The 15,706-nt window shown below is 34.5% G+C and overlaps 1 protein-coding gene and 1 pseudogene across 1 annotated transcript in view; one reads left to right on the top strand and one right to left on the bottom strand.

Moving 5' to 3' along the window:
• WDR64 (WD repeat domain 64) overlaps positions 1-15,706 on the bottom strand; it is a 149,502-nt gene that overhangs the window by 28,112 nt on the left and 105,684 nt on the right. The window contains exons 18-21 of the mRNA XM_060010641.1: positions 15,367-15,436; positions 14,395-14,431; positions 13,648-13,787; positions 11,862-11,967 (exon numbers count right to left, since the gene is read on the bottom strand). Coding sequence (XP_059866624.1) covers positions 11,862-11,967; positions 13,648-13,787; positions 14,395-14,431; positions 15,367-15,436 — 353 coding nt within the window. The remainder of the gene's footprint in view (positions 1-11,861; positions 11,968-13,647; positions 13,788-14,394; positions 14,432-15,366; positions 15,437-15,706) is intronic.
• LOC132425700 (protein-L-isoaspartate(D-aspartate) O-methyltransferase pseudogene) lies at positions 61-792 on the top strand (annotated as a pseudogene).

Raw genomic sequence — 15,706 nt, 5'->3', positions numbered from 1 at the left:
AAAATGGTAAATAAAATAGTATCTGAGAGGTGCAGTGGAGGCAGCTGCAGCAGGGACGCGAGCAAGGCAGTGACCATGTGGGAAGTGTTCTCACTCTTGGGAAGCTGCTGGGCACCGTTGTTGCGCTGGACGTGGTCCTGTGCCTGCTCTGAGTGTTCTTAGCGATGGCCTGAAAATCTGGTGGTGCCAGCCACTCGGAGCAAATCCACAACCTCCGCAAAAATGGAATCATCAAGACAAAGTATTTGAAGTAATGCTGGCCACAGACCACTCCCACTATGCAAGATGAAACCCTTATATGGATTCTCCACAATCAATAGGGTTCCAAACAAAAATCAGTGCTCCACACATGTATGCATATGCACTTGTACTTCTATTTGATTAATTGCATGAAGGAGCTAAAGCTTTTGATGTAGATATGGAAGTGGAATTCTTCATGTTTTGCATGAAGTTGGATCTAGTGGAAAAGTCATAGGAATTGATCACATTAAAGAGCTAGTAGATTATCCAATGCTTTTGTTTTCAGGGAGAGTGCAACTTGTTGTGGGAGATGGAAGAATGGAGTATGCTGAAGAAACCCCGTATGATGTTATTCGTGTAGGAGCTGCAACCCCAGTTGTGCCCCAGGCTCTAATAGACCAGTTAAAGCCTGGTGGAAGATTGATATTACTGGTTGGTCCTGCAGGTGGAAACCAGATGTTGGAACAGTGTGACAAGCTACAAGATGGCAGTGATATACATGGCTTTAACAGATTAAAAAAAACAAAAACAAAAAACCCCACAGTGGTCTAGGGACGAACTGCTGCTTTTTAGCAACATCAGCTTGACTTGTATATAATATTACAGTGGATTGCTCACCTCAGTCCTTAAAGCTTTTTGAAAATCAACAGCATCACAGCTTGTTTTGGGCTTTCATACACTATTTTCAGCATGAAAATGTGTGGTTTTGTGGGATTTCTAATCCTTCAAAGAGGCACAGAAGCCAAACTGGTAGAAGAAGGATGCTAAGTATAAATTTGTGTATTATTACTTTAACATGCCCACATTTTACTTTACATATTAAAAGGAGGGGTTCTGCAAAGTGGAAAACTTAGTTTGTGAATTGATTTTGAGGAGTGGTTTTTCTTTTCTTAGACACTTAGTTCTGTTCTGATGTGAATTTATCAGATTGCTTTTGTGTATCAGATAACACCACCATTCACAAGTTAAGTTTCTTGGATTTTGGACGTCTGTTCGATGCTACAAAGAAAATAGAGATGAGCTCCCTTTTTAAAGCTTTTGACGTGGTGTCATAGAATGGCATGTAGATACAATCAGCTGCTCTGTTACCTTAAAACTAAGCATTTTGTAAATATTAAAACTTAAGAAGATGGCAAGTGATTTCCTTTAAAACAGCTGTTCAGATTGGACATACTTGGCATAGTTCTTCCTTTCTTTAAAAGTTATAGGAGACTTGTAGCTCAGTATTGTTTTCTCTGTTTCTAATTTGCTGCTGATAATGTATATGGATTTAACATGCTGTGTAAGCTGCGTCCTAGTTACTGAACAGTTTATGCAGTGCTGCTTTGCCAAATAAAGTTAAAAGTGAAAGAGGCAAAAAAAGAAAAAATTGAATCTGAGAAACCAGAAATGAAAGACGAAGTTTCATATCAATTTTTACATGTAGAAATTCCTTTTCATTTCTAGCTTAATAAGTCATAATGTTTTGCCTCATACACTCAAAGTTGTTGTAAACATCAGGGTAGATGAAATAGAAATGAATACACCACTACCAAATGGAGTCCAAGCTGTTATGGACACACAAATCCTACAATCCAAATGATAGCTACAAAAATTAGATTTAAAAAAGCAACAATGACTACACTGAGCATCATATTCAAACTGCAGAAAATCAAATATAAAGAAATAATCTTCAGGGACTTCCCTAGTGGCGCAGTGATTAAGAATCTGCCTGCCAATGCAGGGGACATGGGTTCGAGCCCTGGTCCGGAAAAATCCGACATGCCGTGGAGCAACTAAGTCCGTGCACCACAACTACTGAGCCTGTGCTCTAGAGCCCACGAAACACAACTACTGAAGCCCGCGTACCTAGAGCCCCTGCTCCGCAACAAGAGAAGCCACCACAATGAGAAGCCCGTGCACTGCAACGAAGAGTACCCCCCGCTCACCGCAACTAGAGAAAGCCTGTGTGCAGCAATGAAAACCCAACACAGCCAAAAATTAATTAATTAATTTTTTAAAAGAAAGAAAGAAAAGAAATAATCTTCAAAGAAGCCAGAGGGGGGAAAATAACACCTTTTTTAGAGGAGCAAAGATAAGAATTACATATGACTTCTCAGAAACTCTACACAAGCAAGAAGAGAATAGAGTGAAATATTTAAAGTGTTGAGCAAAAACCCCACCAACCTAGAATTCTGTATCCTGAGAAATTATTCTTTAAAAGTGAAGGAGAAATAAAGATTTTCTCAGACAAACAAAAACAGAGTTTTTATTGCCAGTAAACCTGCCTTGCAAGAACTGTTTTTTAAAGTTCTTAAGAGAGAAGGAAAAAGATACAGGTCAGAAACTCAAATTTACATAAAGAAAGACATGCATAAGAGAAAGAATGAAGATAAAAACTAATAGATAACAGTTTATTCAAAATAATAACAGCAACTGTATTTGATGATTATAGCTTATGAATACTTGAAATGAAAGACAGCAAGGATGTTAAGTGATAGAAGAATTAGGAATACTTTTATCTTATAAGGTACTTGCACTACCTGTGAAGTGATATAGTGTTATTATTTGAAAGTGGACATGGATTTGATGTAAATATATATTGTAAATTCTGGGGAGACCACTTTTAAAAGTTAAGAAAATGTTCCATGGTTGCTACTTGATAACGAGGTGCAGGGTGCTTGTCAGGGAAGAGATGCCCCCGTTGGCAGGCCAGGCCGAGGCTCTGACCACTCAGTGCCAGCAGCAGCAACAGACTCATGCCCTGCACTCAAAAACAAACAAATAAATAAACAAAATTTTAAAAGGAGTATATTTGATATGCTAAGAATGGAGGGAAAATGGAATCATATAAAATGCTCACTTAAAACCACAAAAGGCAGAAAAATAGTAGAAGACAAAAGAAGGGACAAAAAACAAGGGCATCAAAGAGAAAACAGTAAGAAATATGGTAGATATTAATTCAACTATATCAGTGATCACTTTAGAGGTCAACAGCTGAATAAACCAATTAAAAGACAGAGATTGTCAGAATAGAATAAAAGGTAACACCCAACTATATGTTATCCACAAAAAATCCACTTTAAATATAAAGACACATATAGATGAAAAGTAAAGAGAAAGATGTATTGTGCTAACACCAATAAAAAAAAAAGTAGGAGTACCTATTATTGCTTTCAAAAAGGAAGTCTTCAGAGCAAGGAAAATTATCAGGGACAAAGAGGGGCATTACATAATGATAAAGGGGTTGATACTTCAAGAAGACATAACAATCCTTAACATGTATGTGCATAATAGAGCATCAAAATACAGAATCACAAGGAGGAATAGATGAATCCATGTTTATAGTTGGAGACTTCAACACCCAACTATCAGAAATGGACAGAAAATCAGTAAGGACATAGTTGAACTAAACAGCACCATCAATCAACATGGATATAATTGACATCCATAGAGTACTTCATCAAACAGCAGCAGAATACACATACTTCTCAAGCTCTCATGGAACATTTACTGAGATAGACCACTTTCTGAGCCATAAATCACACCTTAACAAATTTAAAAGGATGGAAATCATAAAATGTATGCTCTCAATGTAAGAAATGGCACAATGGAATTAAATTAGAACTCAACAACAAAAATTAAGCTGGAAAATCTCAAAATACTTGGAGATTAAACAACACACTTCTAAATAATAGGTCAATAAAGAAATCTCTATAGAAATTTGAAAATATTTTTAACTAAATGAAAGTGAAAATACACCTTATCAAAATTTGTGGAAAGCAGTGAAAGCAGTGCTTATAAGAGAAATTTATAGCATTAGATGTATATATTAGAAAAGAAGAAATATCTAAAATAAATAATCTAAGTTTCCACCTTAGGAAACTAGAAAAAGAAGAGTAAATTAAATCCAAAGTAAGCAGGGGAAGAGAAATAATAAAAATTAAAACAGTAATTTATTAAACTAAAAGTAGAAAATCAACAGAAAAAAATCAACAAAACCAAAAGTTGCTTGTTTGAAAAGATCAATAAAATGATAAAGCACTGCTAACTAAGAAAAAAGAGAGAAAACATAAATTACTAATATCATTAATTAAGAGGGGACATCACTACAGGCCTCATGGGCACTAAAAGGATAATAAAGGAATACTATGAACTCTATGCCCACAAATTTAATAACCCAGATTAAATGGACCAATTCCATGAGAGCACAATCTGCCAAAACTCACACAAGAAGCTAGACAATCTGTACAGGCCTACATTTTTAAAACTTTTAAAAAGTGAGATATAATTGATGTATAATATTATATGTCACAGGTGTACAACATGATGATCCACAATTTTTAAAGGTTATACTCTATTTAAAGTTATTATAAAATATTGGCTATATTCCCTATATTATAAAATATATTCTTGTAGCTTATTTATTTTATACATAATAGCTTGTACTTCTTAATTCCCTACTCCTATCTTACCCCCTGCTTCCCTCTCCCCACTGGTAACCACTAGCTTGTTCTCTATTTTCTTCTATTATATGCATTAGTTTTTTTTAAGATTCCACATATAAGTGATATCATACAGTATTTGTCTTTCTCTGTGTGACTTATTTCACTTAGCATAATACCCTCCAAGTCCATCCATGTTTTTGCAAATGGCAAAATTTCATTCTCTTTTATGGCTGAGTAGTATTTCATTATATATATATCTCACATCTTCTCTGCCCATTCATCTGTTAATGGGCATGTAGGTTGCTTCCATATCTTGGCAATTGTAAATAATGCTACTATGAACATTAGGTGTATTTTTCTTGAATTAGTGTTCTGTTTTTTTCAGATATATACCCAAGAGTGGAACTGTTGGGTCATATGGTCTATTTATAGTTTTTTGAGAAACCCTCATACTGTTTTCCACAGTGGTTGCACCAATTTACATTCCCACCAACAGTGTAGAAGGCTTCCCTTTTCTCCACATCCTCACCAACATTTGTTATTTGTAAACTTTTTGATGTTAGCCATTCTGACAGGTGTGAGGTGTTATCTCATTGTGGTTTTGATTTGCATTTTGCTGATGATTAGTGATGTTGAGCATCTTTTCCTGTGCCTGTTGGCCATCTGCATGTCCTCTTTGGAAAAAAATGTCAATTCAGTTCTTCAGCCCATTTTTTAAAATTGGATTTATTTTTTTAATTTGGTTGCATCAGGTCTTAGTTGTGGTAGCTGGGCTCCTTAGTTGCGGCTCATGGGCTCCTTAGTTGCAGCTCACCAGCTCCTTAGTTGTGGCTCACTGGCTCCTTAGTTGTGGCATGTGAACTCTTTGTTGCAGCATGCATGTGGGATCTAGTTCCCAGGCCAGGGATCAAACCCAGGACCCCTGCATTGGGCGTGCAGAGTCTTAACCACTGCATGACCCCACCAGGGAAGTCCGAGTTTTGGAGTTTTATTTTTTTAATGTTGATTCATATGAGCTGTTTATGTACTTTGGATATTAATCCCTTATACAGTTAATATCAATTGCAAATATTTTCTCCCATTCATTTTGGTTGTTTCTTCATTTTGTCAATGGTTTCCTTCTCTGTGCAAAACTTTTAACTTTAATTAGTTCCCATTTGTTTATTTTTGCTTTTATTTCCTTTGCTTTGGCAGACAGATACAAAAAATATATATATTGCTACAATTTATGTCAAAGAGTGTTCTGCCTATGTTTTCCTCAAGGAGTTTTATGGTTTTCTGTCTTACATTTAGATATTTAATCCATTTAGAGTTTATTTTTGTATATGGTATGAGAAAGTGTTCTAACTTCATTATTTTACATGTAGCTGCCCAGTTTTCCCAGCACAACTTATTGATGAGACTGTCTTTTCTCCATTGTATACTCTTGCCTCCTTTGTCATAAATTAATTGACCATAAGTGTGTGGGTTTATTTCTGGGCTCTGTATTCTGTTCTACTGATCTGTGTATCTTTTTTTTCCCACCAGTATCATACTATATTGATTACTGTAGCTTTGTAATATAGTCTGAAGTCAGGGAGTATGGTTTCTCCAGCTCTGTTCTTCTTTCTCAAGGTTGTTTTGGCTATTCAAGGTCTTTGTGTTCCCGTACAAATTTTTTAAATTATTTGCCCTAGTTTTGTGAAAAAATGTCATTGGTATTTTGATAGGGATTGCATTGAGTCTGTAGATTACCTTGGGTAGTATGGTCATTTTAACAATGCTAATTCTTCCAATTCATGAACACTGTATATCTTTCTGTCTGTTTGTGTCATCTTCAATTTCCTTCATCAGAGACTTGTAGTTTTTTAAGTATAGGTCTTTTACCTCCTTAGGTAGATTTATTCCAGGTATTTTATTCTTTTTGATGCAATGGTAAATGGGTTTTGTTTCTAAATTTCTTTTTCTGATAGTTTGTTGTTAGTGTATAGAAATGAAACAGATTTCTGTGTATTTATTTTGTATTCTGCAACTTTACTGAATTCATTGATGAGCTCTAGTAGTTTTCTGGTAGCTTCTTTAGGATTTTCTATGTGTAGTATCATGTCATCCTCAAAAAGTGACAGTTTTACTTCTCCTTTTCCAATTTGGATTCATTTTCTTTTTCTTCTCTGATTGCCATGGCTAGGACTTCCAAAACTATGTTGAATAAAAGAGAGAGTGGACATCCTTGTCTTTTTCCTGATCTTAGAGGAAATGCTTTCAGCTCTTTACCATTGAATATGATGTTAGCTGTGAGTTTGTCATATATGGCTTTTATTATGTTGAGGTAGTTTCCCTCTATGCACACTTTCTGGAGAGTTTTTATCATAAATAGGTGTTGAATTTTGTCAAAAGCTTCTTCTGCATCTATTGAGATGATGATATGTTTTTTATTCTTCAGTTTGTTAATATGGTGTATCACATTGATTGATTTGCATATATTGAAGAATCCTTGCATCCCTGGGATAAATCCCAATTGATCATGGTGTATGATCCTTTTAATGTGTTGCTGGATTCAGTTTGCTAGTATTTTGTTGAGGAGTTTTTCCTCTGTTTTCATCAGCAATATTGGCCTGTAATTTTTGTTTTTTGTCATATCTTTGTCTGGTTTTGGTATCAGGGTGATTCTGGCCTTGTACAATAGAATTAGTTCAGAAGCATTCCTTCCTCTGCAGTTTTTTGGAATAGTTTGAGAAGGATATGTGTTAACTGTTCTCTAAATGTTTGGTAGAATTCACCTATGAAGCCATCTGGTCCTGGACTTTTGTTTGTTGGGAGTTTTAAAACTGCTGATTCAATTTCAGTACTGGTAATTTGTCTGTTCATATTTTCTATTTCTTCCTGGTTCAATCTTAGGAGATTGTACATTGCTAAGAATTTGTCCATTTCTTCTAGGTTGTCCATTTTATTGGCATCTAGTTGTTCATAGTAGTCTCTTATGTTCCTTTGTATTTCTGTGGTGTCCATTTTAACTTCTCCTTTTTCATTTCTGATTTTACTGATTTGGGCCCTTTCTCTTTTTTTCTTGATGAGTCTGGCTAGAGGTTTATCAATTTTGTTTATCTTTTCAAAGAACCAGAATTTAGTTTCATTGATCTTTTCTATTGTTTACTTAGTCTCTATTTCATCTATTTCTGCTCTGATCTTTATGATTTCTTTCCCTCTAGTAGCTTTTGGCTTGATTATTCTTCTTTCTCTTGTTGATTTAGGTGTAAGATTAGGTTATTTGAGATTTTTCTTGTTTCCCGACATAAGCTTATATTACTAGAAAATTTCCTCTTAGAACAGATTTTGCTGTGACCCATAGATTTTTGGATTGTTCTCTTTTCATTCTCATTTGTCTCCAGGTATTTTCTGATTCCTCTTTGATTTCTTCAGTGATCCATTCATTATTTAGTAACATATTGTTTAGCCTCCAAGTGTTTGTGTTTTTTATAGCTTTTTCCCCTTACAGTTGATTTCTAGTCTCATAGCATTGTGGTAGAAAAAGATGCTTGAAATGATTCTAATTTTGTTAAATTTACCAAAGCTTGTTTTGTTACATAGGTTTATATTATTAAAGAAATTAAATCAGTAATTAATAATCTTCCAAAACAGAAAACATCAGGACAACTTGGGTTTAATGATGAATTCCACCATACATTTAAGGAAGAATATCAATTCTTTACAGTCTCTTTCAGAAGACAGATGCACAGGGAATAGTTATTTACTCATTTTATGAGGCCAGGATTACTATAATACCAAAACCAGACAAAGATATTTCAATAAAAGAAAACTACAGACCAAAATCTCTTATAAATATAGTTGCAAAATTCCTCAACAAAATAAGCAATATAAAAAAGTTATATACAATGACTTAATCAGATTTATCCTAGGTATAGAAGGCTGGTTCAACATTTGAAAATCAGTGAATGCAATTCACCATATCCACAGGCTAAAGAAGAAAAATCATACGATCACATCAATAGATGCAGATAAAACATCTGACAAAATCCAATACACACTCATGATTAAAAAAAAACACTCTCAATCTAGACACAGATTTTGTACCCTTCATACACAAAAAAACTGAAGATGAATCATAGATCTAAATATAAAATGCAAAACTATAAAAGTCCTAGAAGAAAATTTAGATGACCTTAAGTTTGGTAATGACTTTTAGATACAGCACCAAAGGCATGATCTGTGAAGCAAATCATTGATAAGTTGGACTTCATTAAAATTTAAAACTACTGCTCTGCAAAAAGTACCATCAAGGGAGCAAGAAGACAAGCCAGGAGAAAATATTTGCAAAGATATATCTGATAAAGGACTTTTATCTAAAATATACAAAGAACTCTTGAAACTCAAAGAACAATCAGAAAACAAGTAAGTCTATTAAAAAATAGGCAAAAAAATCTGAGCATACACAACATCGAAGAAGGCAATACATATATGAAAAGATGCTCCACATCTTATGTCATTGTAGAAATGGAAATTAAAGCCACTATCACTACACACCTCTTAGAATGGCCAATTTCCAAAACACTGACAACATCAAATGCTGGTGAGGATGTGGAGCAACAGGAGCTTTCATTAATGTTGGTGGGAATGCAAAGTTGTACCGCTACTTTGGAAGACATTTTGGCAGCTTCTTACAAAACTAAACATACTCTTACCAGGAGATCCAGAACTCATGCTCCTTGGTGTTTACCCAAATGAGTTGAAAGTGTATGTCCTCACAAAAACCTGCAGCTAAATATTTATAGCAGCTTTATTCATAATTGCCAAAATTTGAAAGTAACCAAGATGACCTTCAGTAGGTGAATGGATAAGCTGTAGTGCATTCAGACAATGGAATACTATTCAGCATTAAAAAGAAATGAGCTATCAAACTATGAAAAGACAGAGAAGAACCTTACATGCACATTACTAAGTGAAGGAAGCCAATCTGAAAAGGCTGCATACTATATGATTTCAACCACATGACATTCTGGAAAAGCCAAAACTGTGGAGAGACATTAAAGATCAGTGATTGCTGGGTTAAGAGAGGAGGGAAGGATAAATAGGCTGGGCACAGGGTTTTTGTAGGATATTGAAACTACTCTGTATGATACTGTAGTGGTGGATACATGTCATTACACATTTGTTGGACTATTATACATTATGGACTTTGGGTGATTATTATGTGTCAGTGTAGGTTCATTGACTGTAACAAATGTATCACTCTGGTGCAGAATGTTGAAAATGGGGGAGGCTGTGTGCAGTGTGGCAGTAGGGGTAAGGTGTATATGAGCACTCTGCAATTTATGCTTAAATTTTCTGTGAACCTAAAACTGATCTAAAAGATAAACCCTGTTTAATAACAACAGAAAAGCAACAACTAATGGTGTCTGAGGATGCCTGATTAAAATAGTGACTCACTAGCAACCCCCATAAAAGTTCTTCTAGTATCCACCAAAGCACAGATAAAGGAAGCTTAAGGTCAGAATCTAGGAGGTCTTCTTTAATTATAATATACATGAGACTGGATTGGATCCCAAATGCACCCCCACCCTATTTTTCTAGGCCACAGCAAAAACTACAAATCTCAAGAAGTAGATGGCTTACATGATAGAAAAATTGTTCTGGGCAAAGACAAAGAGGGATAACCGTAAAAGAGGTGCATTCTAGGAATTTTGTAGATAATTTCAAATTTTAGTTCTATGTATTTTGTTAGAAAAGGCTTACCATATAGAAGGTAAAGTTTGTGCAAAAATATACAAGAAGGAGCACAATTTGCCTGATTTTAGATTTCTCTATTCTACTACAAACAGAAACAGTGTTTGTGGAAACTATGAAGATTGACAGATAAATAAAAATAAGAAGTCAAGAATAAGATTATCAGAGTATAAAAGGACTGGTGATGAGCAATAAGAAACAGATAAAATAAAGATAACTTTATTCATTTATTTTTATTGAAGTATAGTTGATTTGTGATAGTTTCTGGTGTACAGAAAAGTGATTCAGTTATACATGTATATTCTTTTTCAGATTCTTTTCCATCATAGTTTATTACAAGATACTGAATATAGTTCCCTGTGCTATACAGTAGGACCTTGTTGTTTATGTATTTTATGTATAGTAGTTTGTATCTCCTGATCTCAAACTCCTAATTTATCCTTCCTCCACCGCTTTCCCCTTTGGTAACCATAAGTTTGTTTTCTATGTCTGTGAGTCTGTTTCTATTTTGTAAATAAGTTCATTTAAGTAAAGGTAACTTTAAATAAATATTGTAAACCTACTGGTAATACTGAATGCAAACATAAACAATTATTTTCTATAATCTCCAGAAGACTCAAATAATTGTTGGTATGAAATAATTTGTTGCAACTTTTGTAAAATAACTTTTGAAATGAAAAAACATTTTTAAAAGAGGAGATGTAAAATATAAATATTAATGTAATAGCAGTATCTGGATGCAAATCTCGAGATTACATTAGCAAATAATAAGTGAAAGAGTGGCTATGGGAAAAAGAGACAGGTAATGTAGGCTAAGCTTTCTGTTTACCTGGAAAGATGAGGTTTCAGTCTAACTTCTAATAAGCTGATTTTTTTTAAACTGAAAAGTAAACACTAGTAAAATTAAAAACTGTATTTACATATGCATGTGCAGAAGATTATGCATATACATAATCTTTCAAAGTATTAGAGAGAAGAAAAGAAAACTTAAGCTTAATTCAAAAGACAGAAGAAAGGAAATAGAAAGGAAGCATTAAAAAAAAGAATAGTGTTACATGAAAGAATTAAGACCAACTGTAGTAGTTATAACAATAAATATAAAAAGTCCCCTATTAAGAAAAATAATCTCTTTCTTCTCTAATTCATGACATTGCTCCCTTTAGAATAAAGATTAATGCAACATAACCCTTTTAAGATTAAAAATGAAAACTTTACATTCTTCCCAACATGTAAAGTAAGGGGATGGGTAGTCCTATACCCAATTTAAAGACGGAAGAAATAGATGTCTTACTTTAAATAAAGAGCTAGGAATGAAATAGGTTTTCCTGACATTCATTCATTCTTCTGTTCATTTGACAGCTTGGGCATCCTTCCTTTTGTCTCAATAAATGTCACATATTTTCCTATATCCATTTTTATACCATGCAGTTTGTTAAGATACCTGTGACCAACTACATAAGAGTAGTGACTTACCCACATTTCCAGTCAGTAGTATCCTGGTACATGAATCAGTATACAGTGATGTCAGAGAAATGGCAGCATGTTTTGTGAAAGGTAGAATATCTTTCAGTAGTCTTCCCTGTATAAAGTATGATAATAAATTCTATAAAATATCAATATTGGAGTTGAGTTTCTCGATAAATAATTTATCCAAAGAACTATGTCTACTAATTGTAACATGATTCTCTTCTTTGTAATAAAAATAATTTGAAATTATCTATAGGGACTTATTTCTTTGAAATTAAATATTGATAAAAGTGGAGACTTATCATAATTATAAGCATTTAGACTGATTATTGTAGATCACCTCTATACCTGAGGGTTGTTTTTGCTCACTTCCCATGACCCTTTTCATGCAGTTCCTCAACCCTTTTCCAGTGACATATTCTTTTTTTTTTTTTTTTTTTGTGGTACGCGGACCTCTCACCGCCGTGGCCTCTCCCGTTGAGGAGCACAGGCTCCGGACGTGCAGGCTCAGCGGCCATGGCTCATGGGCCCAGCAGCTCCACGGCATGTGGGATCCTCCCAGACCAGGGCACGAACCCGTGTCCCCCGCACCGGCAGGCGGACTCTCAACCACTGCGCCACCAGGGAAGCCCCATATTCTCCTTTTAAATAAACATTCTTTTCAGATTTAAGTGTATCTCACTTATTTTAAGCGAGAATATTGTATTTGTCTTTTCAGAAATATCTAATTTTGAATATTGGCGCAAGATAAGGATTGAAATTTGGCAGAGTGTTTTTTGGCATTTAGTATAAGTCATCACTGGGAAGGACTTTCATATACATTTCTCTACTTGGAGATTAAACATCGAAGCTTAGGAAGAAAAAATTTGAATCTGCCGCTTGTTTCCTATGATTTAGTTAGATATAACCTTTTCTCCTTCTATTGCTCTCACACTTTTATTATCTATTTATCGGGGAAGAAAAAAAACACTGCTCAAATACCAGGATCATCACAGGGAAAATTATTGCAACAATATTTTGTAGCATTTTCAATCCAAGAGTTTCTCATTAATAAGTTAAGAGTCAACTGATCAACTGGGAGGTTTTATCCAACAGACAGCTATGCTGTTCTGTATTGTTGGATCTCACTATCTGCCATACAAAACTTGCTGTTTTCTGGGTTTCCCTCTAGAAAGGAGCCTTACAAGTGGTGCTACCTCCCTTGCCTCTCTAAAAATTTCATTGTCATCATCATCAGTCTACTCAAGATCCTTCCTTCTGTCATTTCTGGACTCCCGATTCAAACCCTGCCCCACTTTCCACCCCCAAATCATTTAAAATCTTTTAGTACATGAAAGTTATTTTTTCACTGTAAAATGTTTAAGGACTCTTAATACTATTGTAATAACTTCTTCCAATAGTTTGGATAACTAAAAGTTTATGTATATTCAACATTTCAGTGTTCTTACATTCTTTAATGATATATTCATCATTTATATTATCTAATGTTATTTAAATATCCAGTGAAATATATGGTGGGTTGTATTCATAGCTCAATGTAAAGAAAGATTTGAAATACAGTCGTTGTCTTAGCAGTGTTGATGATTTGATCTTCTGAGTTACAAAACTGACCTATTATAAATTTTGAGTCGTATTTTCAGTGAGCAGGCTGAAAAACTAGGATATTGACTAGAAGATTGAACAATAATAGAATTAGATGCTATACGGAACCTTAGAAGGCTAAGGTTTATTCAATAATCCTTTTTATCTTTCCTATTCTTTGCTGTTACAGGAAAATAACAGGCCCCATCACCTCCAAGGTCCACAAGCGGAGATGTCCATCCTCATGTGCAGTGACAAGGATAGGTGGTTGAGTATCTGTTAAATTGGTGCTTTCCAGATGTTTTTTGTCCACTGGCTGTCGCTCACCTACCATGACATCTTTTTGCTCACCTGTTGGAAAATTAGTGAGTTACCAGTGTTTGTTATACTTGGAATTTCAAATTTTATAGAATGTAAAAGAGGAGGCAGGTAAGAAAATAGCAACAAAACAAAACAAAACAAAACAAAAAGAACCCCACATTCTTTTATCTAGAATTTTTTTAATCCCAGAGAACTTCAATCAGGCAGAGAACAAAAAACCATTAACAAATGGAATCCTGTATCACTGGAAAAAACTAAAAGGGCTCATTTTGGATTCTACTGAAAAAGGCTTTGCACTGTACATAGCAGCTAAAACTAGATATACATCCAGTATAAGTCTTACACATTACAAAATGGCTTATGAATCTAGTATAAGTTTTAGGGAAATGGGCTGAAGACTAAGAAGCTCAGTAATATTTTGGATTTTTAAAATCTAGAGTTAGTAGTAACTAACTAACTAACTAGTAACTAAAAGGTATCATCCTAATGGAAATTCTGCTTCTTAGACTACGGAATTCTATAGCACCTTAACATGTAGTCACAAAAAGAATATATGTTAATTAGAAGTATTCTATCACCTAAACTCCCTATTGCAAAGGAATTGTTTTATAAGGAAGAGAGGAGATTTCATACCGACCTTTAACCTCACTGTCATGTATGCTCTGTTTGCTTTCCTGAATTTGGGGAGAAAAAGATAATATTTCTATGACATTGGAAGGAAATGAGATATATCGGATGAATAGATTTTTTTCATAGTTAAATTTATATCTCTAAGCATTAGCTTTAAAGTTTTTTTTTTTTTAAGGATTAGGTTTAAAGTTATTTTTTAATTAATTCTTTGAAAAGGTGTATTAAGAGATTTTCATGCTCATAAATAGGGTATTTGTAACACAACCTTTTCCTAGTGGCTCCGGTGTAGCATAATAACGAGAATAGTTAAATACCTAGTTCATGCTGTGTTCTTGGTGTATATGATCTCTAATTCCATTCACAACCCTGCCAGTTAGGTTTTATTATTCCCTTGTTATTGATGAAGAAACAGAAACTCAGAGATTAAGTGACATCTCTAAAGCTAATCAGATAATAAATGGAGCGCTTGGATTTAAGTGCAAGTCTGTCTGACACACATCTTTACAAGTTTATTTTTTTCCACTAAGCTAGTGCTTTTAAAATAATTTATGCAGTGAAAACTTTCCTTCAGACAAAATCCTAACTAGAAATGAAATGTGTAAAAATATATAAAATTGGAACTGAGAACACGGTTTGAAAACCATGGCATTACATTACATTATGTAATTACATGCTGTCTCTTCCCTCTGTGAAATGTGTGTAATTGTGTAATACTTTTTAGCAAAAGAGATAGTCTAAAATTATTATTTTATGAACTTAAAAGTAGCCTATGTAATTTGTTTTCTTCATGATTATTTGCAGATATAAAAGCCTTGAAAAAATAGGAAAAAAAGATGAAGACAGTTTAGACATTGCTTTTTAGGGGAAACAAAAAAGTTCTTACATACATGCAGGGGAGGGACTTATATGCAACAAATCACTATTTTTGAACCAACATTGGGTATAACAGGAAGACATACTCTCCTTATTTCTTGCTTACCTTACTACTCTGTGGACCCTTGCTAGACTCACATTGGGATGAAGAACATATGGAATCCTGACTTGATCTCCTACAAGGAGAGGGAGGAAGCCCGAAGAGGAAGAGTTAAGATAATCTATCATACTCAAAGGGTGCTCTCCTCTGTTTTAATTTCAGGTGATTACTCTTGCCATCATCTGTGCATTCTGGTGTGCATACTGTGGATACTGCCTGGGTGTGGGAAATAAAAATCTGCTCTGTCCCACTGTTAAGGCTAGATTTTGTCCCAGAGGCTCTGACACTGAAATGGTGGGGAGTGGGGTGGCAGTGGGGAGGCCTGGAAAACCTGGTAACTTCTGCT

The sequence above is a fragment of the Delphinus delphis genome, chromosome 1, assembly GCF_949987515.2.
Source record: "Delphinus delphis chromosome 1, mDelDel1.2, whole genome shotgun sequence".
In the NCBI taxonomy this organism is placed as follows: Eukaryota; Metazoa; Chordata; class Mammalia; order Artiodactyla; family Delphinidae; genus Delphinus; species Delphinus delphis.
The sequence above is the reverse complement of the archived record's forward strand: the minus strand, read 5'-3'. Positions and strand labels throughout refer to the sequence as shown.